General features: G+C 67.4%; 3 protein-coding genes across 9 annotated transcripts; 2 read left to right on the top strand and 1 right to left on the bottom strand.

The window, feature by feature from the left end:
* Positions 1–1,994: 1,994 nt before the first annotated feature.
* On the top strand, positions 1,995–13,269 carry PTBP1 (polypyrimidine tract binding protein 1). Of its 6 annotated transcripts, none has more exons than XM_023644285.2 (15): positions 1,995–2,462; positions 5,031–5,061; positions 7,705–7,780; positions 7,983–8,155; positions 8,225–8,371; positions 8,456–8,626; positions 8,702–8,812; positions 8,897–9,071; positions 9,231–9,308; positions 9,944–10,089; positions 11,006–11,039; positions 11,431–11,523; positions 11,608–11,824; positions 11,946–12,023; positions 12,100–13,269. In XM_023644285.2, exons 1-15 carry the CDS (start codon positions 2,455–2,457, stop codon positions 12,230–12,232), a joined length of 1,671 nt encoding a protein of 556 aa, XP_023500053.1. In that variant the 5' UTR covers positions 1,995–2,454; the 3' UTR covers positions 12,233–13,269. The 6 variants fall into 6 exon arrangements, with proteins under 6 accessions (XP_023500053.1, XP_023500055.1, XP_023500054.1 ...); XM_023644286.2 differs by having other exon boundaries at positions 2,284–2,462; positions 9,252–9,308; XM_023644284.2 differs by lacking the exon at positions 1,995–2,462 and adding an exon at positions 3,647–4,525.
* Positions 13,270–13,564: 295 nt separating this feature from the next.
* PLPPR3 (phospholipid phosphatase related 3) lies at positions 13,565–19,574 on the bottom strand. Of its 2 annotated transcripts, none has more exons than XM_023644279.2 (8): positions 19,056–19,574; positions 18,607–18,727; positions 16,269–16,454; positions 16,047–16,188; positions 15,771–15,966; positions 15,619–15,676; positions 15,352–15,525; positions 13,565–15,040 (listed from the first exon to the last, which is right to left on the bottom strand). In XM_023644279.2, exons 2-8 carry the CDS (start codon positions 18,679–18,681, stop codon positions 13,667–13,669), a joined length of 2,205 nt encoding a protein of 734 aa, XP_023500047.2. In that variant the 5' UTR covers positions 18,682–18,727; positions 19,056–19,574; the 3' UTR covers positions 13,565–13,666. The 2 variants fall into 2 exon arrangements, with proteins under 2 accessions (XP_023500047.2, XP_070128387.1); XM_070272286.1 differs by having other exon boundaries at positions 13,571–15,040; positions 18,607–18,776; positions 19,056–19,186.
* A 3,007-nt stretch (positions 19,575–22,581) lies between these two features.
* Positions 22,582–25,552, top strand: AZU1 (azurocidin 1). Its single transcript, XM_023644288.2, has 5 exons — positions 22,582–22,666; positions 22,936–23,092; positions 23,377–23,518; positions 24,571–24,804; positions 25,259–25,552. The coding sequence occupies exons 1-5, from the start codon at positions 22,609–22,611 to the stop codon at positions 25,454–25,456; spliced, it is 789 nt and encodes a 262-aa protein (XP_023500056.1). The 5' UTR covers positions 22,582–22,608; the 3' UTR covers positions 25,457–25,552.
* Positions 25,553–26,263: the final 711 nt, after the last annotated feature.

The raw sequence follows: 26,263 nt of genomic DNA on the forward strand, positions 1-26,263 counted from the left end.
GGAGGAGACGGCCTTGTGACGATGGAGGCGCAGGCTGGGGGGACGCGGCTGCAAGCCCAGGTCGCCTGGAGCCCCCAGAAGCTGAAAGGCAGGAGGGACCCTCCCTGGAGCCTCTGGGGGGAGCACGGCCCTGAGACACCTGGATTTCCAGCGTCTGGCCCCCCAGAGCTGGGAGAGGACGAATCTGTGCCATGTTATGTCCCCTGGTGTCTGTGGTGCTTCTGACGGTGGGAATCAGGGTGGGTCTGATCAGGGCGGCCAGTGTCCAGCCAGATTCGGGGGCTTGCCCGAGACAGAAGAGGGACTTCGTCTCAGCCGCGGACACTGCTGTTCCTGGCTTCTCGGCTGCCCTGCTAGTTTTCTACCTGACCCTGTCCTGACCTCCAATTTACACCCAGGAGCTCCAGCGGGTTGTGGGAACGAAAGGGGTCGTCCTCAACCGTTTTAGAGGGAGCCGTCCATTGCGGAGGCTGTTCTGATGAGGGGGTCTTTGTGCAAAGGCCCCGGGGCGGGGACGTGCAGGTGGGAAGTTGTGCAGGTCTAGGGAAGAACTTTCCAGAAGGGAACGGCGGTGCAGAGGAGGGCTGCGTGAATGAGGTCGGGAAGCACACGGGGGGCCGTGGTGGGGGCCTGCTGGGCTGCAAGGTCGACCTGGTTTTTACTCTGAGCAAGATAGGTGGCCCGAGAGGGTCGTTATCAGAAGTGGGTTTTAACACGATTCTGACGGTTGACGTGCTGGGACCGGTGGAGGCTCCATCAGTGTGGCCACCCCCTCTTCTCCCTCCGGCTGTGAGGCTCCCATGGCCCCCTCCCTCCCCGGCGCCAGTGACCGAGGAGGAGGAGGAGGAGGAGGAGGAGGAGGAGGAGGGGGAGCAGCTGGCTCCGTGGGACCCAGGGCGGAGCTGGGACGGGAGCCCCGGAGGGAGCAAATCCGCGGGAATGCGTCGGGGATTCTCCCAGATCCACCGGGACATTCCTCATTAGCGAGGCCGGGCTTCCAGAGCCGGCGGCGGACCGCAGGGCGCGAGGCCTCCCCGGAGGCGGCGGCCGCCCCTAATCCCCGGGCGCGTCCAGGCCTGAGGCTGGAAATGAAACCCGCCCTGGGGGGGACGGCGCACCGCCTCCCCTCGACTCGGGGGGACCGAGAAGCCCCGCGTCTGCCCACCTCGGGGCGGGGACCGGTTAGGAACCCCCTTTGCGGCCCCGACGTGCAGCAGACGCCGGTCACGGACGCCGCTGGTCCTGAGCCTCCGCCTCCAAGAGGCTTCCCAAACCTCCCGGCCGCGTCTGCCGCCCGCCCCGCGCTCCCCACACGCGGCTGGCCCTGGTTTCCCGTCGCCTCCCCAAGGGGCACCCCTGTGACCCGCAGCCCTGTTCAACTCTTCTTGCAACCAGTGCTCTCGGAACACGTTAGGGGTCCCCCTTCTGCTGGGGTGGAGACGCGCCCGTCCTGCGCGGCCATGGTGGCGGGGCTCCGCTCTGTACGCCTGGGCCTCAGTTTCCCCAAGTGCAAGGCAGGCCCACTCTGCACCCGGGGCCTCAGTTTCCCCGCATGCAGGGCAGGTCCACTGCGCGCCCGGGCCTCAGTTTCCCCGCGTGCACGGGCAGATCCACTGCGCGCCCGGGCCTCAGTTTCCCCGTGTGCACGGGTCCACCGCGCGCCCGAGCCTCAGTTTCCCCCTGTGCACGGCGGGCAGGTCCACCGCGCGCCCGAGCCTCAGTTTCCCCTGTGCACGGCAAGCCCACCGCACGCCCAGGCTTCAGTTCCCTCCTCCCCCCAGCCGGCGAGCGGCCCGCAGGCTCGGCGGGAGCGGCGGACACTGCGGTCAGCGGCCGCCCCCCTCCCCGCGCGCCGACCAGGCACCCGGTCTCAGTTCCAATCAGACTTTCCGGCCACGTGCCCTCAAACAAGATGGAGCCCCAGAGGTTTCCTGCCCGACCCCAAGATGGCGGCGCGCCTCCCTTTGCCCTCAGGCCGGGGGTGGGCGGCCCCTGCCCGTTTGCAAGATGGCGGCAGCCTGGGGGAAGCACGCTTCCCGCCTCCCGCCTCGCCACGTACCCGCTCTCAAGATGGCTTCTCCCGCGAGCCCCTCGCAGGAGGGCGGCTGGCTCACGGGCTCAGGCGCCGTCACGTGGCCCCGTCTGGCCTCCCCTCCCCCGACTCCACGGGCCGTTTCCGCCTGGAGGCCTGATGGACGGCCGCCGCCTCCAATGACCGCCCGGCGTTCCCCTTGGCCCCACCCCCTGAGCGGTTTCTTAGCCAGTGGGAGGCGCCGGCGGCGGCCCGCGGAGCTGGCCCCGCCCCTCCCCGCGGCGGGAGCCAATGGGCAGGGCGCGCGGGGGACGTGTTCGGGCGTCTCCGCCATTTTGTGAGTCTATAACTCGGAGCCGTTGGGTCGGTTCCTGCTATTCCGGCGCCTCCACTCCGTCCCCCGCGGGTCTCCTCGGTGTGCAATGGACGGGTGAGTCGTGCCGGCCGCGCTCCCCGCCGCCTCCTCGCGCGCCCGCCGGCCCCTCGCCGCCGCCCGGGCCCCTCGGGGCGACGGCCCGCGCGCCGCTCCGTCGCTGTCCCGGCCCGCGGGCGCCTTGGGTGCCTCCCCCACGCCGGCCTGGGCGCGCGCGGGGCGCGGGGTACGGCGGCCGGGGCCGCGGGGGGACGATTGGGCCCGGCCCAGCCCGTTTCCGGCCTGCGCGCGCCCCATCCCGGGCGCACGCGGCGGCCGCGCGGCCTTCCTCGCTTCCCGTCCGGTCCCCGCGCGCCCCGTGTGGCCCTTCCGGTGCCCCGTCCCCCCTTTCGCGCCCCTGCTGTGGCCCTGCGGGCCCCTCGTTCTCTCTGCGCGCGCCCCGCGTGGCCCTTCCCGCTCCCCGTCCGCCCCCCGCGCGCGCGTGCGCAGCTCCGCGCGCCCCCGCCGGGCGTCTGGTGCGCGTGCGCGGCCTTTCCCGCCGCGCGGACTCTGCCCCCGGCCCCCCCCTCGCCCGCCGCGGGCCGGGGCGCGGCCGGAGACGCCGCCTCCTCCCGGAAGGGCGCGGACCCCGCTCGCCCCCGCCCGCCGCCCCTTTGTTCCCGCCGGGGGCGGGGGCCCGGCCGGCGCTCGCGGAGCCCAGAGCGGCGGGTGGAGAGGGAGGGAGGCGGGCGCGGCGACACAGTGTCGGCGCCGCGCTACAAAGTATCCGCGCGGTGGCTACAGTGTCGCGCGCGGGGAGGTGGCGGCGGTGCAGGGGCCTCGGTCCCGGCGGCGGCCGGTCCTTGCAGCCTGCCCGAGGGGGAGGGGCGCGCGCCGAGTCCCGGGAAGTTGGGAGGTTCCGGAGGCGGCTCCGGTTTCTTCCGACCGGGCGGAACGCGCCCTCCCCGGCCCGACCCCCGGGGTGGGGGGTGTGGCTCCCGTGCCCGGGGGTCACGTGCCTCGTGCGGCTCGGGTTTGAAATGATAGGTTTGGGGCTCAGTCGAGTCCAGTCCTTTAGAAAAGTTGCTGCAGTAGGAGGAACATGATCTCCTCGGGGTGCGCCTTGCTTTTCGGCTTGGACGCCGCCGCCGCGCCCCTGCCCGAGCCGGCGGGCCGCGGGGCCCCTGGAGAGGGTGCTCGGCCCGGCGGGAGCGTGTTCCTGGCCGTCCGGTCGAGCGCTGGCGCTCGGGCTGCTCCCTGAAGGGGCGTCCGGGGTCCGGGGGGCGTTCCGCCCGCAGATGGGGCGGCCAGGCCGCGCGGCCTCCCCGGGGCGGGGTGGCGGTCACCTGGGCGGCCTCTGGCGCAGGTTTGCAAACCGTTTGCAGTAAGGCCGCTCTGCGCAGAGCGCTTCCCGCTTGGAGGCCCCCCGGGGAGCAGGAAGCAGAGCCGCCCCGGGTTAGCCGTCGGGGCAGCTGCATGTTTCTCATTCTTGCAGTTTTTCTGGGGAGTTCTTCCTTGGCTCAGTGAGGTCTTTAGAAGTCTGCTGACACGAGTCCACGAGATTTTGTTTCGTAGGGCAGAGGGGAAGGCACTGCGGCCGAGGTCGGGGCGAGCGTGCCTGCGAGCAGGGGAGGGTGGCAGCGGCGGGACTGGGGTGCAGGGCTTGGTGTCCCCATGCCCGAGGGCGTCAGGCCGTGGACTTGGTTTCCTGAGGGCAGGAGCGACAGAAGAGGAGCTCGGGGGCCCCAGGGAAGCAGTGCAGGCGGCTGCCCCAGGGCTCTGTGCCCGGCCTAAGGCCAGCCTTCTCTGGCCCACCGGCTGAGGGGGACATCGCTGCGTGACATCACGGAGGCTCTGGTCACCAGACCACCAGGCTGGGCAGCCAGGTGACCTGGTGGGGGGCGCTGCTGACTCAGTTCCCTTCCTGGACGGGCAGTTTGTGAGTCACTCTGTTCGGTAGTTTGCCACTTCCTATCTGCCACGTCGAAGCTCTCGGGTGCTCCCGCTGAGTGGCCGCGGTGCAGTGCAGGCTCAGGGCGGCTGGAACCGGGGGCAGGCGCCATGCCTTCCTCCTGCCGCCCTGAGGAGGGCCCGAGCCCCGCGGCGGCGGCGGAGGAGAAAGTCCAGTCACGCGGAGCCAGGTTGATGAGTAACTTGGGCGCGTTTTATCTTCCGTTTCACCTGCTGCTCCTTGCTGCCCGTTCTCTGAGCTTGCCCTCTGTGAACCTTGAGTCCCTCCTCGTGCCCCCCGGCCGAGCTCTGACCTCAGGGCCTGTGCGCAGGTCTCTCCCCGGCCTGCCTCCCTGTGCTGGAAGGGTCCTTGGTTTCCAGTGTTTAGAAAGCAGAGCAGAGCAGCAGACTTTAGCATCAGGCTGCGGGAGCCCCAGGGGCTTTGCAGGGGTGTCTTTGTCTGTGGACCGTCCGGAGGCGGGGCCTGGGGTCCTGCTGGGAGGGAGGGGCGGAAGACAATGGTGGCTCCTTTTCAAGTGGAGCTGAGATGGATGGCTCACTTCTCTGCCTTAGCTTTCCCGCCAGGAGGGCCCGGGGGGCATGTGCAGCTGGGGACCCCACGCTGGCGGCTTGGCGGGTCTCCACACCTGGGCCGGCCGCATACCTGCCTAACCGTCTCCTCTTCTCTCTCCGCAGCATCGTCCCAGACATAGCAGTTGGTACAAAGGTAGGCGCTTCTGACCCTGCTTCCTTGTTGCTCGCTGGCCGTGGCTCCGGGTTTCCCAGTTTGCTTCGGGCGGAGAATGTAGGCCGGGCTCTCTCGGCAGCGTTCTCTGCCCGTCAGCGTGTTCGCGTCCAGGCTGAGAGTCCCCAGCACGGTGGGCCAGGTGGCCTTCCCGGTGAACGCTCCTTTAGCCTTGAGTTGGAATGGGCGGTGGGCGCTGAGCAGGGGTCCAGGGGCTGCGGGTGGAGACTGGGAAGTTGAACGTGGTTGCACCATGAGGAGGCTGGAGTGGGAGGTGGGATTGGAGGAGCTGTGGGCGCCCTGGGACCTTACGGGCGGCTTGAGATGGTGCTGAGGATGAGTTTTGCTCTGGAACATTCCAGGGAGTGTTTCCGGGTAGAGGCAGGGGAAAGTGCTGGGCTCCAGCGTGCGGCTCAGCACGCTCATCTGTTCCCACGGGGAGAGCAGGGTCGAGGGGCAGGCCGGTCGTCCTGGGCTCTGGTGGCCACTGCTGGCCACTTGGTTAATGATTTGAGACTGGGTCCTGGCCGGGGTTGGGGTCCTCCTCCTGGGGCCGAGTTCCCTGAGCCTGCTGAGGGTGGCTTGGGTGTCCCGCCCTGGTGGCCAGCCGGTCTCTGGAAGCTCGGCTGTGGGGCCTGGGCTGAGTTTCGGTTTCCCCACGTGGGTTCCTGTCCTCGCCGCCTGTCTGGTCCTTCTACAGATAAAACCTGTTTGTTGGCTGGCGGCTGGGGGAGGGGGCCTCCGTCTAAGGCGCTTGTGACAATCGTGGAAACGCCTGGCTCACATGTAATCCTCCCGGCTGCCGTGGGGCCCACTTGGTGTCCAGCTGGAGCGGCCCCCTCCCGTCCCCAGAAGACTTTGCCCCTCTCTGCAAGCACAGCTCTGTGCCCAACGGCCCTCAGCAGGAGGGCAGCGTGGGGCCTGGGCTCCGTCGTCCTTGCCCCTGGTTCAGAACGAGCTGTGCTGTGGCAACAAGGGAGGTCCCCGTGCTGTGCGGAGCCGGGCGCCCTGTCCCCAGCACAGGCATGCCCGAGTGCCAGCCTGGCCCACGTGCCCCGGGCTTCTGCCTCGCAGTTCTCCCGAGTGGGCTGGTCCTTGTGAGTCACTGTCACTGTGTGTGGGCACCCCCCTATGGGGGGCCGTGTCACCGACCCGGCCTCTGTCAGGGCAGTGGGCCGGCCGAGCAGGCAGAGAGTTGCCCGCAGTTGTGGGAGTGCCAGGCCACCTGCCATGGGAACACGATTAGGGCCAAGAATGCCACCACTGCGAGGAAACAGGGTCTTGGCCGTGGCTGTCAGGAGCCAGACGCTGTTCCTGAGGTGCGGGGTGCCTGGGCCGTTTCCAGCTCTGAGCCCGAGGAAGGCAGGGACTGGGTGTAGACAGGAAAGGGCTTTGCTGAGGACTCTGCAGGACTTGCACCTGCCCTCGGGGTCAGAGGGGCTCTGCGGGGGCTGCCACCTCCGTCTGTCCCTCCTGAGCACTCAGGACCCAGGACCCACAACCCAGCATTAGGACAGTGGCTGCTTCTGAGCGCTGCCGTCGTAGCCCGGGGAGCAGTCTGGTCTGTGGTTGCTCTGCCCCGCGCCCCCCCACACCCTGACCTTGGCCTTGGTCTCAGGCCCGCGCCTCCAGCAGAGCAGAGTTGGCCCCCCTGCAGGCACTCAACGCAGCCAGGGGCCTGGTTTGGGGACCTGCCCAGTCGGCGTGCTCGTTCCTGCTCCTCGTCCCAAAGGGTAGTTTGTTATCCTCTTTGGATTTCTTCAGTTGGTTTTGCCTGCTGGGGGTGCAGGGCTGGCAGGGGCCCAGGGTTCTGCTGAGGACCCAGGAGGGCTGGTCTTTCCTCTTCCTGCTGCGGAGCGGAGGGCTCCTGGGGGCTGGGGACCCCTCCATGGCTGTCGGGTTCGCATCTGGACGTGGTCGGAGGAGTCACTTGGGTCCTGCTTCCCTGGCAGGGCGGCCCCGGGTGGGGGCCCCATCCTGGCTGCCCTTGGGGCCTAGTTCTCGGTGGGCTGGAGGCCTGGGGGCTCCATACACCCACGTTCCTGGTGCTCGTGCTCCCGTTCTCCGAGCCCAGGGCCTGCTTCTGGGGAGTTGATTCGATTAGGTTGAGACGAGCAGTGAACGAGTCGTCTCTGGAAAGAAGCGGGCCAGTCAGAAGGCACAGGGAGCTTCCCTCGGCCGTGCTGGTCGCCTCCCTGGTCTCAGGGCCGGGCCTCCCGTCTCGGAAAGCGCCAAAGCCCAGGCTCGGGTTTCCTCAGCCGCTGGGAAGTAGGGCAGGCCCTCCGGCTGAGCGCACGGCTGCGGCAGACAAGGGGGCTTTGTTCCTCGTGGGGCTCAGTCTTGTGATGGGCACTTGTGCCGTGGCCCCCATGTGGACCCAGGGGGTCCGTGCCCAACCTGGAGGCGGGGTGGCACCCACAGTTCCTGCAGGTGACGGGACCCCCGCCCCCTGCTTAGGAAGGCCCCATGCTTGTGGCGGGTTGGCAAGGAGGGGCGACCTGGGACTCTGGACCTGCGCTGTGTGGGCAGGTGGGCTCAGCTGAAGGCCGCCGGATGTGGTTGGGGGTCCAGAGGAGGGTGGGTGCAGCTGTGCCTCCAGTTCCAACATGCTCTCTCCTCTTCCAGCGGGGATCCGACGAGCTCTTCTCTGCCTGCGTCACCAACGGACCCTTTATCATGAGCAGCGGCTCGGCCTCCGCAGGTAGCCCACCGTCCGGCGTGGTCGTGGCCCCAGGTGCTGTGGGGATGTACTCGCTTGGGGCGTATCAGCCCTGGCCCCCGTGGCCTCGTGCCCCAGTTCACACAGCGCCCTGCTTCCTGGGGAGTGGGGGTAGCGGAAGGACACCAGACGTGGGCCCCCAAGGTGGGCAGGGGCGCCGTGCCTCACGAACGCTCCTCCTCAGCCAACGGGAATGACAGCAAGAAGTTCAAGGGCGACAGCAGGAGCGCAGGCGTGCCCTCCCGCGTCATCCACATCCGCAAGCTGCCCAATGACGTCACCGAGGGCGAGGTCATCTCTCTGGGGCTGCCCTTCGGGAAGGTTACCAACCTCCTGATGCTGAAAGGGAAGAACCAGGTACGGCCGCTGCGCCGGGGGCCGGCTGGGGGTGGCTCTGGGGGCCCGGCTCACCTGCGCCACCCGCAGGCCTTCATCGAGATGAACACGGAGGAGGCCGCCAACACCATGGTGAACTACTACACGTCAGTGACGCCCGTGCTGCGCGGCCAGCCCATCTACATCCAGTTCTCCAACCACAAGGAGCTCAAGACCGACAGCTCGCCCAACCAGGCGGTGCGGCCCGGGGGCGGCGGGCGTGGGCGGGCCGGCGGCCTGGGGGTTGGCCCGGGCACGCGGCTCACAGCTGTGCCCCCACAGCGCGCCCAGGCAGCCCTGCAGGCCGTGAACTCGGTCCAGTCAGGAAATCTGGCCCTGGCCGCCTCGGCCGCCGCGGTGGACGCCGGGATGGCGATGGCCGGCCAGAGCCCGGTGCTGAGGATCATCGTGGAGAATCTGTTCTACCCGGTGACCCTGGACGTGCTCCACCAGGTGAGCGGCCTGTGGGGCGCGGCTGGGCGGGGGCGGCAGCCGTGGCGGGCGGAGGCGAGCGTGTCTCTCCCGCAGATCTTCTCCAAGTTCGGCACGGTGCTGAAAATCATCACCTTCACCAAGAACAACCAGTTCCAGGCGCTGCTGCAGTACGCGGAGCCCGTGAGCGCCCAGCACGCCAAGCTGGTGAGCGCCCCCCCACCCCCCAGCCCGAGGCCCCGGCCCCCCCTCCCCTCCCCCCGGCGCAGCGCTCACAGCCCCTCCCCGCAGTCGCTGGACGGCCAGAACATCTATAACGCCTGCTGCACGCTGCGCATCGACTTCTCCAAGCTCACCAGCCTCAACGTCAAGTACAACAACGACAAGAGCCGCGACTACACGCGCCCCGACCTGCCCTCGGGCGACAGCCAGCCCTCGCTGGACCAGACCATGGCCGCGGCCTTCGGTAGGACGCCCGGGCTCCTGGGACGCCTTTGTGGGGGGCGAGGATGTAGCGCAGGCTCAGGGCCCAGGCCCCAGGGGTGCCCAGCACAGACGCGGCCCCGCGCCCTGCCCCGGCGGCCTGGGCGGTGGGAGCGGTGATTAGCGTCTCATTTATTTCTAGGTGCGCCTGGTATAATGTCAGCCTCTCCGTATGCAGGAGCTGGTTTCCCTCCCACCTTTGCCATTCCTCAAGCCGCAGGTATTCACACACCCGGTCGTCCCCACAGCCGTCTGCATGCCCACACTCCTCCGTAGCTCTGCTTCCGCGGGCGGCCGACGTGGCGCAGCCCCGGGGAGCCACCTTCCTGGGCGCGGCTCTGGGTCCCCGAGGAGCCTGGACAGGGCAGGCGCAGGCCAGGGCCGCGCAGAGAGTGGGCTAACCCCGCAGTCTCTGGTCTGTTCCCTCAGCGTCTGCGGGGCGAGCCGCGTGGTTGGAGGGATGTGCCCCTAGTAGAGGAGTTTAAGTGGCCCGGTAAGCGGAGCGCATGCCCAGGCGGGCACCTGCGCGCCCCTCCCGGGGGCCGGCGCCGCCGCGTGAGTGTCGAGCCTGCTGGTTGCGCCGGCCCGTCGTCTGCATGGTGACGGGTGTCTGCATGCACGAGGCGGAGGCCGCGGCCCGATTCTGCATCCGCGGAGCTGGCGCTTCTGTGCTGTCTGGCGCATGTAGACAGGTCCAGGCCCAGCACGAGCTGTGCCACGAGGAGAGGATGGCGCGGCCGGTGGCCAGGCGGGGCCGCGAGCAGCCGGGCGCCTCTGCGCAGCTCCTTTGCATGAGGACGGGCAGGACCCGCGCCCCTCGTCCGGCTGCTGCTCACCGCACCCCTCCCTCCGCAGGCCTCTCTGTCCCCAACGTGCACGGGGCGCTGGCCCCCCTGGCCATCCCGTCGGCAGCGGCAGCGGCAGCAGCGGGCAGGATCGCCCTCCCGGGCCTGGCTGGGGCCGGGAACTCTGTGCTGCTGGTCAGCAACCTGAACCCCGAGGTACGTGGCCCCAGGCGTCCTCCCGGGACACGGGCGGGCGGCCGTGCAGGTGGCAGACAGGCTGGGCCCCGTCACCCGGCCCGGGCAGGGCACTGTCCCCTGCGTCCCTCTGTGCTGGCGTCGCTCCCGCGTCCTACTTCCCTTTGCGTGCGGTCTCCCGTCTCCATCACCTCAAGTCAGGTTTAACCTTGTGGCGCCCAGAGTCGCAGGCCCCTCGCCCGGGAGCCATCCTGACACCAGGGCATGAGCCTCAGGAAGGGAGGGCGCGACCCCGTGTGGCTCGGCGTCCAGCCGGCTGGGGCGAGCTGGGTGCGGTGACGGGCTCCCAACTGTACCCTCTGGGCGGCGGGCGCAGCCAGGCTCTCAGACTGTCCTCTGTCTGTCTGACCGCTCCTCTCACTTCTCGGCCGCGGCCCGGCTGTGTTAGCGGTTCCGGCAAAGCCGCCACTAACAGACCCGCCGAGCTCGTGTGAGCGTGAGGGCCCGCGGCGGCGAGGAGGCCCCGGCGCTGGTGTCCCCGTGGCGGCCCCGGGCCCGTGTGCGTGTGGAGCTTGACTGTGGACACTGCGGGTTCTTATGTATTTACTGACCTGTGTTTTTTGCTACTTTTTTCTTTTCTCCCCTTCCCCTTTCCCGGTTTTTTTTCTTGCCCTGATCCGGAATTTCTTTGCCAACTGACTGCACGGTTCTTCTGCTTCCGTTGTTGCTTGAAACAAAACAAAACCATAAATAAATAAAAACAAAATTCCCCCTCAAACCCTGCTCTCCGGAACCAACCTGCCCTTGAATATTAACATCCTGACAACTTCATCATCCATCAACCTGCACGCCTGCCTCCTCGGTGGACGATGGCTCCTGCTCCCTGACCTCTCCCTTTCCCTGTCCCTCCGCTGCCTTGCTCTGCTGTCCTCTAAAGAGAGTCACACCCCAAAGCCTCTTTATTCTTTTCGGTATGTTATCATTCACACTTTTATTACCTTGTTTGCGTTTAACGGAGGTTACTGTGGCCGCCCAGCCGTGCGGGGTGCGCGGCGGCCCGGTCGCGCGCGGCGGCCTCGGTTGCGTTTTGTATCTGGCGCCGTGGACGCATGTGGCCCGCATGCCGCAGAGGCCAGCGTGTGGTAGCATGTAGTGCTGGCTCTGGCCGTTGGCGTGTCCTGCGTTTAGGACTTGTGGCTGAAGGTCGCGCTCCTGGTAACGTCCCCGTGGTAGACGCAGGTCCCCGAGGCAGAGTTTAAGCAGAGCTGCGGGGAGAGCCAGCCCCGTGCGGGGTGCGGGGTGCGGGGCTGGCGGGGAGGCGGCGCGGGCCAGCGGCTGAGGCCTGTCCCCGCGCTTTTGAAGGCGTGTACGGCGACGTGCAGCGGGTGAAGATCCTTTTCAACAAGAAGGAGAACGCGCTGGTGCAGATGGCCGACGGCAGCCAGGCCCAGCTGGGTAAGTGCGGGCTCCGCGGGCGGGCGGGCGGCGGGCGGGCCGGGGCCTCGGGCCACGTGTCCCACGTGTGTCCCGCCCCCGCAGCCATGAGCCACCTCAACGGGCACAAGCTGCACGGGAAGCCGGTGCGCATCACGCTGTCCAAGCACCAGAACGTGCAGCTGCCCCGCGAGGGCCAGGAGGACCAGGGCCTCACCAAGGACTACGGCAGCTCGCCGCTGCACCGCTTCAAGAAGCCGGGCTCCAAGAACTTCCAGAACATCTTCCCGCCCTCCGCCACCCTGCACCTCTCCAACATCCCGTAGGTGCCGCGGCGCGATGGCGGGCGGGGCTGTGGGGCCGAGCGCGTGCAGCCTGGCGGGCGCCGCAGATGCTCGGGTCCTTGGGGCCTGGACGCGCGCTCAGGGCCGCCCTCCCCGCAGGCCCTCCATATCCGAGGACGACCTCAAGATCCTCTTCTCCAGCAACGGCGGGATCGTCAAGGGGTTCAAGTTCTTCCAGTGAGTGCCAGGCCCCCCCACGTCCTCCTCCCCCGATTCCTCCCCCCCCTCACGCCCGCCGGCCTCTCGTCCGCAGGAAGGACCGGAAGATGGCGCTGATCCAGATGGGCTCCGTGGAGGAGGCGATCCAGGCGCTCATCGACCTGCACAACCACGACCTGGGCGAGAACCACCACCTGCGGGTCTCTTTCTCCAAGTCCACCATCTAGGCCGCCAGGACCCCGCGGGCGCCGCCACCACTTCCATCATTCCAGAAAAGCCACTTTAAAAAGCAGCTGAAGTGACCTTAAAAGACCAGAGATTTTATTTTTTTAAAGAGAAATCAGTTTACCTGTTTTTAAAAAAATTAAATCTAATTCCTTTGGGGAGCCGGCCTCGGCCCTCGCTCGGCGAGTGGACAGCACGCCCGCCGCCCCGTGCCTTCTGCCGCCGGCGGGCCCCCGCGGCCCTCCTGTGCCTTAAACCCGCGCCCCGCGGGCCTCGCGGGGGCGGACGCGGGGCGGGTCCGGGTGCCCGGTGGCGGCCAACCCAGTGTAATCACGTGTGCGATGGCCCCCGGCCGCCGCCGCCTTCAGCTCCCTAATCTTGTGCTTCGATGTGCCGCACGCCTGTGCCTAGCGATCTCTCCAGTTGACCAAATATGCTAATCTTTCTTCATTTATATGCAAAAGACATAGTTTAAGTAACTTTTTATAGCGAGATGATGAAAATGGTATGAGTGTATCTAACTTCCTCCTCGTGGTGACCTGTATACTGTACTCGTGTTTCTGTGACGGCCGCAGGGCCTCCCGACGCCTTAGGCCCGGCCTCGTCCCAGGACGGGCGCGCTCCGACTTTCAGGGTCTCCTTTTTCCTGCAAATTTTGGACCAAAGTTTTCTGTTTTGTCTGCCTCTGACACTGGGACCCAGACGGTGGGGCCGCGGCCCTCGAGTCTTAACGTCTCCTTCGCGCCTCACCTGCTCCCGCGGGTCCAAGGGGCTCCCTGCGCGCGGACCCCGTGCTGGCCGCCCCGCCCGGGGACCTGGGCCCCGTTTCCAGATGGGGTGGAACAAGGGTGTAGATATTTATAATTTTTTATACCTGTTGTCAGAGACGAGGGGCAGCAATCGCGGTTTTTATGGTGACAGATGTATATTTTGATAACAGCAATTACAGGTCAGTATTGTGACGGGGGCTCGGCGCGCTCCACCGCCCGCCGCCGGCTTGTAATGCGGAGAGAACGGAATTAAAGCAATTTTATAACAACCCTGCCTTGTCCCGCTCGTTCTTGTGCCCCTGCAGGTTCACGTGGGGGCACCCAGTTCCTGTCTCTTGGTCTCCTGTCCCCACGCACCTGGGGGGGCTGGGAGGTGGGGCCAGGGGTCGTGCCCCACGGTGTGGACCTCGGCACTGCCCCAGCTCCCGGTGCACTCGATGGGCCCCGCCCCCCACAACGAGTGTGCGCCCCAGGCAGGTGGAGCTGGGGACCCCGGCCCGGCCCGTGTGCCACCACAGGGCTGCCCTCGGGGGTCCTTGGACCGAAATGACTGAGGAGCCAGACGCCAGTATCGACCTTTATTGTCTGCCACGAAGTCCCGCCCCGCCCGCGTCCACCCCGCCCCATGCGGCTGCCCCGCCCCGTTTGGCGCCGCGGCCGCTGCGCTCAGTCCTTGAACCTGCGGGCCGCCTGCATCTTGCGGTAGTAGCTCTCTGCCTCCGCCTCGCCTGCCGCCTCGCGCTCGCCCAGCGCCAGGCCGCCTGCTTTGCGCCGCAGGGTCGACTCGCGGCTGCCCGGCCCCAGCGCCCCATCGGCCGCGCCCAGTGGGGGCAGCCCCTCGCCCGTGGCCAGGTTGACGGTGGCCACGGCACCAAAGCGTGGCTCCTCCTGGTCCACGTCGCTGATGGACGAGCCGGGGGACACGCCGGGCGGCTTGGGCCCGCCCCGGAAGCCGCGAGCCAGGTCCCCCAGCTCGTAGCTGCCCTCGCCCTCCGCCCCCTTAGCCCCGCCGCCCGCCGCCTTCCACTCCCAGGGCCCGTTACCCGCAGACAGGTGCACCACGGGGTGGTGGGGCGCGTGCGCGTCAATGGTGACGATGCTGGCCGAGTCGCGGTCTGACGGCGACCGGTACTGGGAGGAGTCGGAGCTGGCGCTGGAGGATGAGGCCGTCTCAGCCGCCTTGGGGCCCGGCCCGCCCGGCGCCTTGGACATGGCGATCACCTGCAGCAGCCGGGGCGGGTTGGCCACGCGGGGCTGCGCAGGGGCCGCGACCACGGCCGCCCCACTCTTCTCGGCCATCATGAGCCACTTGGCCCGCACGGCAGCACTGCTCTTGGGGGACAAGCCGGCCGCCGCCTGCGCCCCCTCCTCGGGGATGTGCACCAGCGGCTGCGGCCCGGCCCGCGGCGGGAGGATGACCCGCGGCCCCAGCCCCGGCCGCGCCTGGACGGTGGGGTAGAGCGAGGGTGGGGCGGGACCCCCTTCCTCCCCATCCTCCTCCTCCTCCTCTTCCTCCTCCTCCTCTTCCTCCTCCTCCTCCTCCTCCTCCTCGGCCATGGGCTCAGCGGGCGCCCGCAGGTGCGCCGGGCTGGCCTCGTCGGGCAGCCCCAGGCCACGGCCCTCCAGCGCCTTCTGCTTCCACTCGCTGATGAGCTGCTTGGAGCGCGAGGCGTCGAGCGGCACGTGGATGGTCATGTGGCGGCGCGCGGGGTCATCGAGCGAGGGCGTGCTCACGCGGGGCAGCGTGTGGCTGAAGGTCACCATGCTCTCCTTGCCCATGGGGCTGCGTGGGGCCAGCAGGTCCACATCCACGCTGGCCCGCTTCAGACTGCCCAGCGAGGTCTTCTCGCGGGCCACGGGCCGCGGCACACCCTCCAGCCGCCCGGGCGGGCCCAGCTCGTCCGTGCTCACCGACTTGTTCTGCTGGTACACCGAGTCGTGGCCCCGCTGGGTCAGCGCCCGCAGCGCGTCCTTGGCAGGCGCGGGGGCCACCGGCTTCTCCGCGGGCGGCGCCTGGAAGTTGCCCACGGCGTGGCAGGCCTGGGGAGGAGACGCGGGAGGGGCATGAGGCGGGGGCCGGAGACGAGGGTCCCCACTGGGCGACACACTTGCCCTGGGGGTCCGAAGGGGGAGGCCTGGCCCTCGCTGGGGGGTCTGAGGGAGGCGTCGGTCTTTCCCAGCCGGCGAACTCTGGCCTCAGGCTGCTGGCTCTGCATATGGGGCGCGTCTGGGCCACGAGGTTCTGACTCCAGCGTCCAGGGCACAGGACCGGTCAGAGCCTCAGCGCAGGGCCAGGCCGCGTCCCCCCAGGGGTCCCTCCGGGCGCCTGCACCCACCCCCAGCCCCCTCACCAGGTAGGCGGCGATGCCAGCGCCGATGAGGAAGCCGGCGTACACGTCCACGGGGTGGCTGCGGTACTGCGTGATCTGGGTGAGGCCGCACACGCCCGCGGCAATGGCAAAGGCGAACACCAGGACGGGCTTCAGCAGCTTGGTGGTGTCCGAGATGACCGAGTTGAAGTACATCTGTGGGCGGGGCGGGCGGGCCGGTCAGGGCGGCCGGGGAGCGGGGGGCCGGGGACGGTGGGGGGGGGGGGCCGGGGCCTCGCCGAGACTCACCGACACGTAGACGGCGGCGAAGGCGGACAGCGTGGCGTGCTGGGACGGGAACGTCTTCCTGTAAGAGGCGTCCGTGAGCCCCACAGGCTCTGGGAACCCCTCTGTGCCTCAGTTTCCCCGTGCGCTCAGCGGGCCGGGCCGGGGCGGCTCACCGTGCGGACAGGATGGCGTGGGCATCGTGGCCGGAGCAGATGTCCTGCGTGACGTAGGGGTTGGCGTCGCACGACGTGCCCAGCAGCGTGTAGTTGGGCTCACAGACCGTCAGGAAGAAGGGCGCGTGGTAGCCGGTGGCCAGCTGGATGACGTCGGTCACCAGGGCCGTGGCGCACAGGCCGAACACGTGGACGCCTGCGGGGAGGGAGGGTCAGGGCCGGGCAGGGGCCCCGCGGGCGGACTCGCGGAGGGGCTGGGGCGCGTCCGCCACTCACCCACGAAGCGCACCGTGCGCCTCAGGAAGGAGTTGAAGCTGCAGCCGCCGGCACTGATGCTGCCCTCGGCCCCGCCCGGGCCCCCGCCGCGGCCCCACAGCCGCGACTGCAGGCAGTACAGCAGGGCCTCGCCCACCATGATCTGCGGACAGGGAGGCGCTCAGACGGGCCCGGCCGGGGGCGCCCACCCCCCAGCCCAGACCCCGGGCGCCCAGGACTCACCGACGCGGCGGGCGCGGCGAAGGCCAAACTGAGGAGCATGAGCAGCGGGATGAGCTCCTCGTTGGTCTCCACGTAGGGCATGGAGAGCGTGCGGTCGTAGCACTGGAAGCCCACCTTGGCCGGCTTGAAGAGATCGGTCAGCTCCAGGAAGTACAGGGACACGATGGACGACGCCACGATGGGCAGCTGTGGGGAGACGGCCGGCCAGCTTGCCCCACGCTCGCTCACCGGGTCGTCCATCCATGAATCTAGGCCCGTCCCCTGATCCAGCCACTGTCTGCCTGTGCACGCTGCGGCGCACCCGTTGGTCAGCTCACACGTCCATCCCGTGACCCACCCGCCACGCTGTGTAACATCCAGAGAGCCAGCCGGCCGTCTCAGCCACTCCTGCACCCAGGCATTCGTTCACCAACCCCCTGAGTTACCCGTCCATCATCCACCCACCCACCCATCCATCCATCACCCACCCACCCATCCACCTCATTCATTCATTTCTGCTCTCCAGCCGCCCTTGGCGTCTTGAACAACCTGGAAACAGCAAACACATTCCTGCCTTTGGGCCTTTCCTCTCAAGGAGGAACGGACGCCCTTGGACCTCCCTCTGGTGCCTCGCCCTCCTCTGAGGGGCCCCCGGGGCCGCCGTCTCTCCATGCCTTGTGCTGCTTCATTTCCTTGGGACTCTGCGCCCCCAGACACCAACCTACACTCAGCATCGGGCCCACGGCAGGTGCTGAGCTAAATGCCTGAATCCGTGGTGTCGCTCATTCGTGCTCCTGTCCTTCCGCACAGCCTGGTCGTGCCCCCTCCCCGAGCTGGGCTGCTCCCTGTGACCCTCTGTCGACGCCCCCACGGCTTTCCGAGCCTCAGGGTGGGTCCTCTGCCCCAAAAGGACATGAGAGGTGGTGGGGCCCCCGCCACCCCCGGAGGGTCCGTAGGTACCTCCTCAAGCCCCCCAGCCTCTTCTCATCGCTCCCAGAGACCCTCAGCCGCAAGCTAGGGACCCGAGAGCGTATCGGACCCAAGAAAATGATTCAGACACTCGCGGGTGTCCTGCCAACGCATCTGGGACAGACGTGCGTTCGTAGAAAGTCAACGTAATGCTCGCAAGAAGGGAAAGGCAAGGAGAGCTGGCATGTGGTTTTGCGCCCATCAAGTTGGTCAAAACCCAAAAGGCCACGGACGCTTGGTGCTGCCACGCCTGGGGGCGAACGGGCACCCGCGTGGGCCAGGGAGATGCTGAGGCCTCCTTGAGGGATGTGGGGTCTTTCTTGGGGGGCTACACCCTGCTCCCCAGGGACATCCCCTGCAGACGAGCTCCCTCTGTGCCCAGTGACACAGGCCAAAGGGACTACAAGCCCCCAATGACCAGTGCCTGGGGAAGGTGCCTCCGAGCTGGAGTACTACACAGCAGTGAAAAAGGAAAAGGGACTCCCTTTCCTGGGACAATGTAAACCGAAGCAAAGAGCTCTAATCTCTGCCAGAAAAAAAGCCAAAAGCAGAAACTAGTGTTTTAATAGGTGGTGCCAGAAGGGATGGGCATCTGCTGGACCTGACCCCAAGCCTGAGGGGAGAGGAGTGGGAGGGGACTTCCGAGGCAGGGGGAGCTGCCTAACCTATGGTAACGGGGATTTCAGTGCAAATCTAAGCAATAATCAGAGTTTCTGCCTGTTGGGGAGGGAGGGCTGGCCTGAGTTGAGCCAGCCTGTGCACCGGCCGGCCGCAGGGTGTGGGGGCCGCCGCTCCACCATGTCCTGCCCGGGCCCCTCACTGCAGCAGTTTCCCCCATGTCCACTGGGGGAGATCGTGGCTTCAGGGGGACTATGGCAGGTGCTGGCCCTCCGAGGACAGAGAGCTGTCACCCTGGGCCATCGTCAGCATTGCCAGGCGGCTGCGCTTATGGCCTTTGATTTTTAAAACACTCGTGAAGTGGTCACCGTGGGTCCGGCCTGTCCCCGCCGAGGTTAGAAGTGCCGCAGCCCACAACCAGCAGAGGGGGACTTGAACTCAGGCCCTCCGGCTTCAGAGGCAAGTGATGGAGGAACACGCTGCACCCCCAGCCCCTCTGGGCCCCCAGCCCCTGCTCCAGCCCCTCCAGGGACCTGCGGACCTGCACCCCAGGTCACCTCCACAGCCCAGAACACCCTTGTGGGCCTTGGGAACTCCTACTCGACCTGCAGAGCCCAACCTCTCTGACTCCCACCCCGGGGCACCGGGCTGCGCCCCGGACCCAGGCTGACCCCTGCTGCGGCTGCCCCTGTCCCTCAGCGTGGGGTCCCCAAGGGGTCCAACAGAACCGAGGCCACTGCCTCGCCCCCCCTCCCACGCGACCCCCGCTCACCTCCACGAAGTAGAAGCAAGGCAGGAGCGTCATGCTGTCCTTGGGGGTTTTATTCTTCTCCTTGGTCGCGATCATGGTGCCGCGGGCGCCACAGGCCGTGGTCGGAGGGGACAAAGCCGCGCTGGAGGAGGGGGCTGCAGACTGAGCCCGGGGGGACCCGGTGCCGGCGCCTGCGGGGGAGGGGCGGGCGAGGATGCGCCAAAACCGCTCGGGGAAACTGAGGCTGGGGAGGGGGCGTCGCCGCGGCCTCCCCCGCGCACTGCGGCCCTGGCCAACCGGCCGGCTGCCGGGCACCCGCACGCCCCGGATGGGGGGTCGGGAGGGGGCTCGGCGAAGAGGGCGGGGCCGGCCCGGCGCGGGGGTCTCGGGGCCGCGTCAGGGTCGGGGCGTCGCGGGGAACGGGGGGCCGGGGCCCGGGAGGGTCGGGCCCCGCGGCCGCAGCCCCTCACCTGGCGCCCGCGCGGGCAGGGCGGAGCTGGCGGCGGCGGCGGGCGGGGGCTGCGGCGCGAGCACAAAGCGCGGCCCCTCCCCCGCGGGGGCGGGGGGCGGCGGAGGGGGAGGGGAGGCGGGAGGGACCCCGCCGCCGAGACCCCGCGCCCGCCCGGCCTAGACGCGGCGCGAGGGGCGGGGGCTCTTTGTCTCGGAGCGAAGGGGCCGCCGCGCGTGTCCGTCTCCAGCCGGGGCCCCGGGCGCGCCGTCCCCGCCTCCCCGGCTCGCGCCTCCTCCGCCTCCGGGGCTCGGGGGTCTCCGTCTGCGGGGGGCGCGGGCCGGGGCCGGGGTCCGCGGGCTCCTCCCCTCCCGGGCCTCCCGGATGGGCCGCGGGAGCCTCATCGGCGCGGGGCGCGGGGTCTCCCCGGGTCCCGCCCCGTCTCCGCGCGTCCCCGCGCCCCGCCCCGGTGCCCGCCGCCCGCCGGCGCGCGTTTCCATGGCGAGCTCCCTGGGCGCCCGAGCGGTCGAGAGACAAAGGAGGCTGGGGGGCCGCGCCCGCCCGCCCCGCGTCCCCGCGTCCCCGCGTCCCCGCCCGCCCCCCGCTCGGCCGCTCCGGGCCGCTCGCCAGGCCCCCAGCCGGCCCGGGATGCGGGGGCGGCGGGCGCGCCCTCGCCGGGAATTTACGTGTCGCGCATTGAGGCAGCGCTTGCTGTTTGCCAGGATCTACTCCCGACCACACACAGCCCTGTGGCGTAGGGACTGACTGACCTCTAAGTTTAGAGGAGGGGAAACTGAGTCCCAGGGAGCTTAAAATCCCCGCTCGAGGTCTCCAGGCCCCCAAAGCCCAGATGTATTCGGTGCATTTGCTCCGCGTCTCCTGAGCTCCCACCGTCTACCCGGCCCCAAACAGCCCCTGGGGAGCCGCTGCGAACCGAACAGACCCCGACAGTCCATCCCGCGGTTAAGTGTCTGATGAGAGCACGGGGGGGAGGGCTGCGTTAATTGAGCGCCTACTGTTTGCCTCCGCGGGTCTTTGTTCCCCTTCAGCCGCTCACAGGCTGCCCCCCTCCTGGCTGTGACCCTTCTGGTTTTAAAAGAGATGCTGGGCCGGCCGGGTGGCACAGTGGTTAAGTTCGCACGTTCCGCTTTGGCGGCCCGGGGTTCGCCGGCCTGGATCCCGGGTGTGGACACGGCACCGCTTGGCAAGCCATGCTGTGGTAGGCATCCCACATATAAAGTAGAGAAAGATGGGCATGGATGTTAGCTCAGGGCCAGTCTTCCTCAGCAAAAAGAGGAGGATTGGCGGTAGATGTTAGATCAGGGCTAATCTTCTCCCCCAAAAAAATAAAATAAAAGAGACGCAGCTCCCTGTGTCTTCAGAGAAGATTGTGTGTCCTTAGGAGGGAGCCCCAGGGCGTTTGAATCTCACAGGGGCCTCAGTGTCCTCCCCCGTCAATGGGCACTGGGGCTGCACCGAGCCTTGGCCACACTGGGTGCCGTCCTGCCTCCCCGGGCCTTGGGGGGACCGTCAGTTGGGAATCCTGGTGTCGAAAGACGACCACAAACAGCCCCCGGGAGGTGGGGGAGGAGAGGAGAATGGGGCAATCGCTCGTGGCTGCCTCCCGGGGGGCAGGAGCAGGAAGGGGTGTCCTGGGGGCCCCTCCTGACAGCTGGGGGTCTGAGAGAATCTCAGGACTTGGGGTGGGGGTCCTGCTTCTTGCGGGATTCCCGGTGGTGGAGATGGGGAGGGCTGGGCGGTGGTGGCACGTGGCCCGGCTTGGGGGCCTGGCCTGGAGTCGGGGGCTCCAGGGAGCCATGGAAAGTCCAGAGCGGGCGCGAGGGGCTGCTGGAAACCTCTTACCGGAATTAACCGCTGGATGCTCCCCACAGCTTTGTGGGGCGAGGGGTTGTTCAGGTGCTCGTTGCACAGACGGGGAAACTGAGGCCCAGAGAGGGGCCCCTGGGGTCACCCAGCTGGGAAGGGCTGGCCCTGTGGGCTCCTGAGTCGGTCCTGTCCCCCCTGTGCTCTGGGGAAGCAGATTTGGGGGGACACTGCCGGGCCGGGGGACCAGGAGGCTCGACGGGGACCAGGCCTGAGCCCTGGGACCCCGACATTCAGACTGAGCAGAGGCCCCTAAAGTCCAGCCTGATTTCTGCACCCCAAAACCTCCCAGGACACACTCTGTGGAGGGAAAGCCCCCCGGGAAGAGCCCCCAGGGCTCCGGACACCAACTGGTGTCCCCGAGGTGTGGGGGTCACCAGCCCCAACTGCTCGGTTTCACCTGGAAATAAGCCCCATTTTAAAAACTGAGGTGAAGTTCACATAACACGAAATTAGCATCTGAAGCGTGCCGTTCAGCGTTTTCAGCACATTCACAGAATTGTGCGACCAGCGCCTCTATCTGGTTCCAGAACATTCCGTCACCCCAATAAGATCCCCCGTCCCCATCAGCATCACCCCCACCCCCTCCCCAGCCCCTGGCCCCCACGAGCCCACTCTCTGTCTGTGGATCTGCCTGTTCTGGACGTTTCCCGTCAATGGGATCACACGCCGTGTGTCCTTCTGTGTCTGCTTCTCTCCCTGAGCGTCGTGTGTGCAGGTCCGTCCACGTGCAGCTGTGTCAGGGCCTCGCTCCTCTTCACGGCTGCATCGTGTTCCAGCGTGTGGGCAGACACGTGTGTGGACCCATCGTCCATCGATGAGCGCTGGGGTCGTGTCCACCTTCTGGCTGTCGTGGGTCGTGCCGCAGTGGACATGCACGTGTGCGTGTCGGTCTGCGTCCGTGGCGCACACCCGGGAGCAGAATTGAGAAACGGGATGACCCAGTGATTAACAACGGCAGAGTCGCCAGCCCGTGGTCCGCCAGCAGCGCCTGAGGACACTCGTCATTCTCCGCATCTTTCATTCTGTCTGTGGGTGTGAAGTGGTGTCTCTGTGGTTCCCTGATGACTAACAGTTCTGAGCGTCTTTTGCGGCTGGTCGGCTGCACGTGTATCTTCTCAGCGAGGCGTCCGCTCCCATCCTTTGCCCATTTGTAATAGGGTCGTTGGTCTTTTTGTTGAATTGTGAGGGTTCTTTACGTATTCTGGACCCCAATCCTGTTCTTCTCTCCCCTTGGCTGCACCTCTCACCCGGGTCTTGGGTGCCTCAAACCTTTGAAGACCCTGAAGACCCCTGTGGTCAGTGGCAGGGCCCCCAAAGCTCAGGCTGGGGAAACCGAGTCCCGAGCTGGCCTTGTGAGTGATGTTCACAATTCTGCTAATGTGTTGGGTGTCAGCTGTGTGCCTACCGTGTGCTGGGCCTTCTGACAATTAATTCACATCACCCTCCCCTGCACCTGGAGGTGTGGCCCATTTCACAGAGGGGGAAACTGAGGCACGGAGCGGGCCAGTTGGAGGAGGCCAGGGAGGCCCCAGGAGCGGTTGGCGGTGGAGGCCTTGGGCAACTTCCCGTTTTCCCGCCCGGAGGGGCTGGACCCCAGCGCGGTGTGGGGTGGGGGGGGGTTGCCACCAACGGCCCAGGCCCCCGGTATAAAGGCGGCCGCCCTCCCCAGCCACCCCAGACTCCCGGTCATGCCAGCACTCAGATTTCTGGCCCTGCTGGCCGGCCTGCTGGCGACTGCCGGCGTGGGTGAGTGTCCCGCCGTGTCCCCTGTCTGTGCAGGGGGGCTGGCTGCAGGGGGAGAGGCCACGTGGGGCGGACCTTAAGGGGGTCTTGAGGCTCAGAGAGAGAAAGCGACTTGCCCAGGCCACACAGCCAGACTGGCCCTCAACAGCCCGGGACGGGGCATGCAGGAGGCCTGGGGTCACCTGTCCTCATGGGGAACAGGGGAGGGGACGGCCCGGGGGCCCCCCAGGGATGGGGCTGAGACTGGAGGGAGCTGCGCCTGCCTCCCCCAGGCTCGGCGGCCCGCGCGGACATCGTGGGCGGCAGGAAGGCCCGGCGCGGGCAGCTCCCGTTCCTGGCCTCCGTGCAGGACCAGGGGCGCCACGTCTGCGGGGGCGCCCTCATCCACGCCCGCTTCGTGCTCACGGCCGCCAGCTGCTTCCGAAACCGGTGAGGGGGGCGGGGGTGAGGAGGGGGCTCTGGGAGGGGGCTCGGGAGGTGGGGGACCCCAGACAGAGGAAGGCAGCCGGGGTGCGGGGTGGGTCTCGACAGGGGAGATGCGGCCGCGGAGGGACCCAGGCCTCCCCTCAGCCACCGGGCTGGCCACTCCCCCGTTATTTGCGAGCTTGCCCCCTCCTGCCCCGGCCCAAGGCGGGTGCAGAAGGTCCGGGGCTTCCCCGCGAGCCCCCAGGGGCTGCCCCAGCCTGGTGCCTCCCCCCTCCCCCCGCTCCCAGGAACCCCGGGATCAGCACCGTGGTGCTGGGGGCCTACGACCTGCGGCGGCCGGAGAGCACCAGGCAGACCTTCTCGGTGCGGAGCATCAGCGAGAACGGCTACGACCCCCAGCAGAACCTCAATGACCTGCTGCTGCTGGCGGTGCGCGGGGGGCTGTGGGCGTGGCTAGAGGCGGGGCCTGGGCTTGGCTGTGGGCGTGGCTAGAGGCCGTGCCGGGGCGGAGGGCTGTGGGCGTGGCCAGAGGCGGTGCCGGGGCGGAGGGCTGTGGGCGTGGCTAGAGGCGGGGCCTGGGCTTGGCTGTGGGCGTGGCCAGAGGCGGTGCCGGGGCGGAGGGCTGTGGGCGTGGCTAGAGGCGGTGCCGGGGCGGAGGGCTGTGGGCGTGGCTAGAGGCGGGGCCTGGGCTTGGCTGTGGGCGTGGCTAGAGGCGGTGCAGGGGCTGGGGAGAGACTAGTGGCGGGGTCGGGGTTGGAGGCGTGGCTGGGGGGGCGTGACCGAATGTGGCGGGGCGGGGCTGGGGGCGGGGCTAGAGGCAGGGGCGGGGCTTGGGCTTGGCTAGAGGCGTGGTGGGGCGTGGCTGAATGCGGCGGGGCGTCGCGGGGGCGCGGCTGTGGGCGGGGCTTGGGCGTGTCCATCAGCCGGCGGAGCTCGCACCTGCAGCCAGGCCGCCCCTCCCGCCGCCTGTACGTGGGCACCCGGGCTGTATCCATGCGATTGTTGATAGAATCTCGATGGACTTCTTGCACCGCGTTTGCTTGCGGAGTTTCCCGGGGCAGCCGGAGTAGCTGGGCCTCCCCGCCCGCGGAAGTAAAAACTGCCCGTTTGTCCGCATCGTCACTGACACTGGGTTTTATGACTTTTTAAATGTTTTCCCAGCTGTGACGGGGATGGTGCTGTGCAGTTTCGTCTGCGTTTCCCGGCAAAGCCCTTTCCCTTCAGGGTCTTGTCTCCTCCACCCAATCGCTTTCCTGGCGAGAATTATCGATTCTTCTTTTTCTATGGTGGAGGAATGGGAGACCCAGAGAGGTACAGCGACTTGGCCAGGATGGCACAGCCGGGTACCGCCCAAGCTGGCATCTGAACCCAAACCACTGTACAGACCAGAATTCATGTGGCCGCCGCTCTGGGTCCTGGCTGGACCCCATGAGGCTCCGGTCCCCACTTCCTCCCTCTCCTGACTTGGTTTCCCTCCACAGCTGGACCGGGAGGCGAACCTCACCAGTGGCCTGGCGCTGGTCCCACTGCCCGCGCAGAATGCCACGGTGGAGGCCGGCACGCGCTGCCAGGTGGCGGGCTGGGGGGCCACACGGAACGGGGGGCGTCTCTCCCGCTTCCCAAGGGTCCTCAATGTCACTGTGATGCCCCCGGACCAATGTCGCCCCAACAGTGTGTGCACCGGCGTCCTCACCCGCCGGGGCGGCATCTGCCAGGTATGGGCCGGGTGGGCCCTGGCACGGGCTCCCCATGGTGGGAGGAGGGGTCGTGAGAGGTAATGAGCTTCCCTGTGGTGGGAGAAAGCAAGCCCGGGACGTGGGCCCTGGAATTAGAATTGCATGTTTCGAAACTTGCAGCGATTTAACTGCGTGAGAAACAGTATTTATTAAATACCTACTGTGTGCCACGTCCTGTGCTGGGGGCTGGAGGCACAGGGGGAACAAGACGGAGCAGGGCCCGCCCTTGTGGAGCTCCCAGACCCCGGGGTGGGGGGGGGAGTCAGACATGGATCACGGGAGGGGCATGCCCAGGACACCGTGATCACGGGGTGGGTGGGGGGGAGGCTGGGGGGCACCTGGTCAGAGCAGCCGACAGCTCAGGGGTCCCGAGTGGGAGCAGGGCGGGCAGCGGGGCCGGTGGGGGGTCCCTGACTTGCTGCCACCTGTCCAGGGTGATGGGGGCGGCCCCCTCGTCTGTGACGGTGTGGCGCACGGCGTGGCGTCCTTCTCCCTGGGGCGCTGTGGCAGGGGCCCCGACTTCTTCACCCGCGTGGCGCTCTTCCGGGACTGGATCAACTCTGTTCTGAACTCCACGGCGGCCGAGCGCTGGCCCGAGGGGCCCCCCACCGAGCCCGTGGGTGGCCTGTGACCTCCCAGGCCCGTGCCCGTGGCCTGTGGCCCTTGTGCACCCCCGAACCCCCCTGCCTGTGTGGCCATGACTCTAATAAACGAGCCATTCCCGTTCTCCTGGCGCCTGACTCTGCTTTGCGGGGGGCAGGGCGGGGCAGGAGGCGGTGACATCGGTGGCCTCCACCCCAGTGGCCTCTGCTCACTGAATTCACACCGAATTCGCTGAGACCGGGCGCTGTTGTCACCTCGGCCTGGCGGGAGGGCGCCGAGGCTGAGAGAGGCCAGGTGACTCCCCTGAGGTCACACAGCACGAGCGGGCTTTGAACCCGCGTCTGTGCGGTTGCAGACGCGCCTCAACACCTGTGGTTCCGGTCGGGAATCTGTGGGGCAAGACAGTCACAGACGAGGGAGGACCTGGAGTCACAGATGGCTGACGCACATAGAAAAGGGCTGAGATTTAATATTAAACAATAAATATAATTACATACAAATAGTATAAAGACATATAATAAATACAATTATATCATCTACATTCTAGTTTATGGAGCTAAATAAAGCTTTTGTTAGAATAAGCACTTAAGTAATATTTATTATTTTCTATATGTTACTGTTACATTCTATACATTTTCACATATATTTAAAAATATGTAAAATATAATTAGAATAAATCTAATATATAAAGAGCATCTAAAATCAATAAGAAAAACAATAGCAGCCAGGTGGTAACCAGTGGGCGAGGATGTGACCTGAGGTCCACACGGAGGCCCTGCTGGCATGTGGGGAGCCTGAGTGACCCCCCCCCAGGGACCCCATGTGTCGGCCATGG

This window comes from Equus caballus, chromosome 7 (genome assembly GCF_041296265.1).
Source record: "Equus caballus isolate H_3958 breed thoroughbred chromosome 7, TB-T2T, whole genome shotgun sequence".
In the NCBI taxonomy this organism is placed as follows: domain Eukaryota; kingdom Metazoa; phylum Chordata; class Mammalia; order Perissodactyla; family Equidae; genus Equus; species Equus caballus.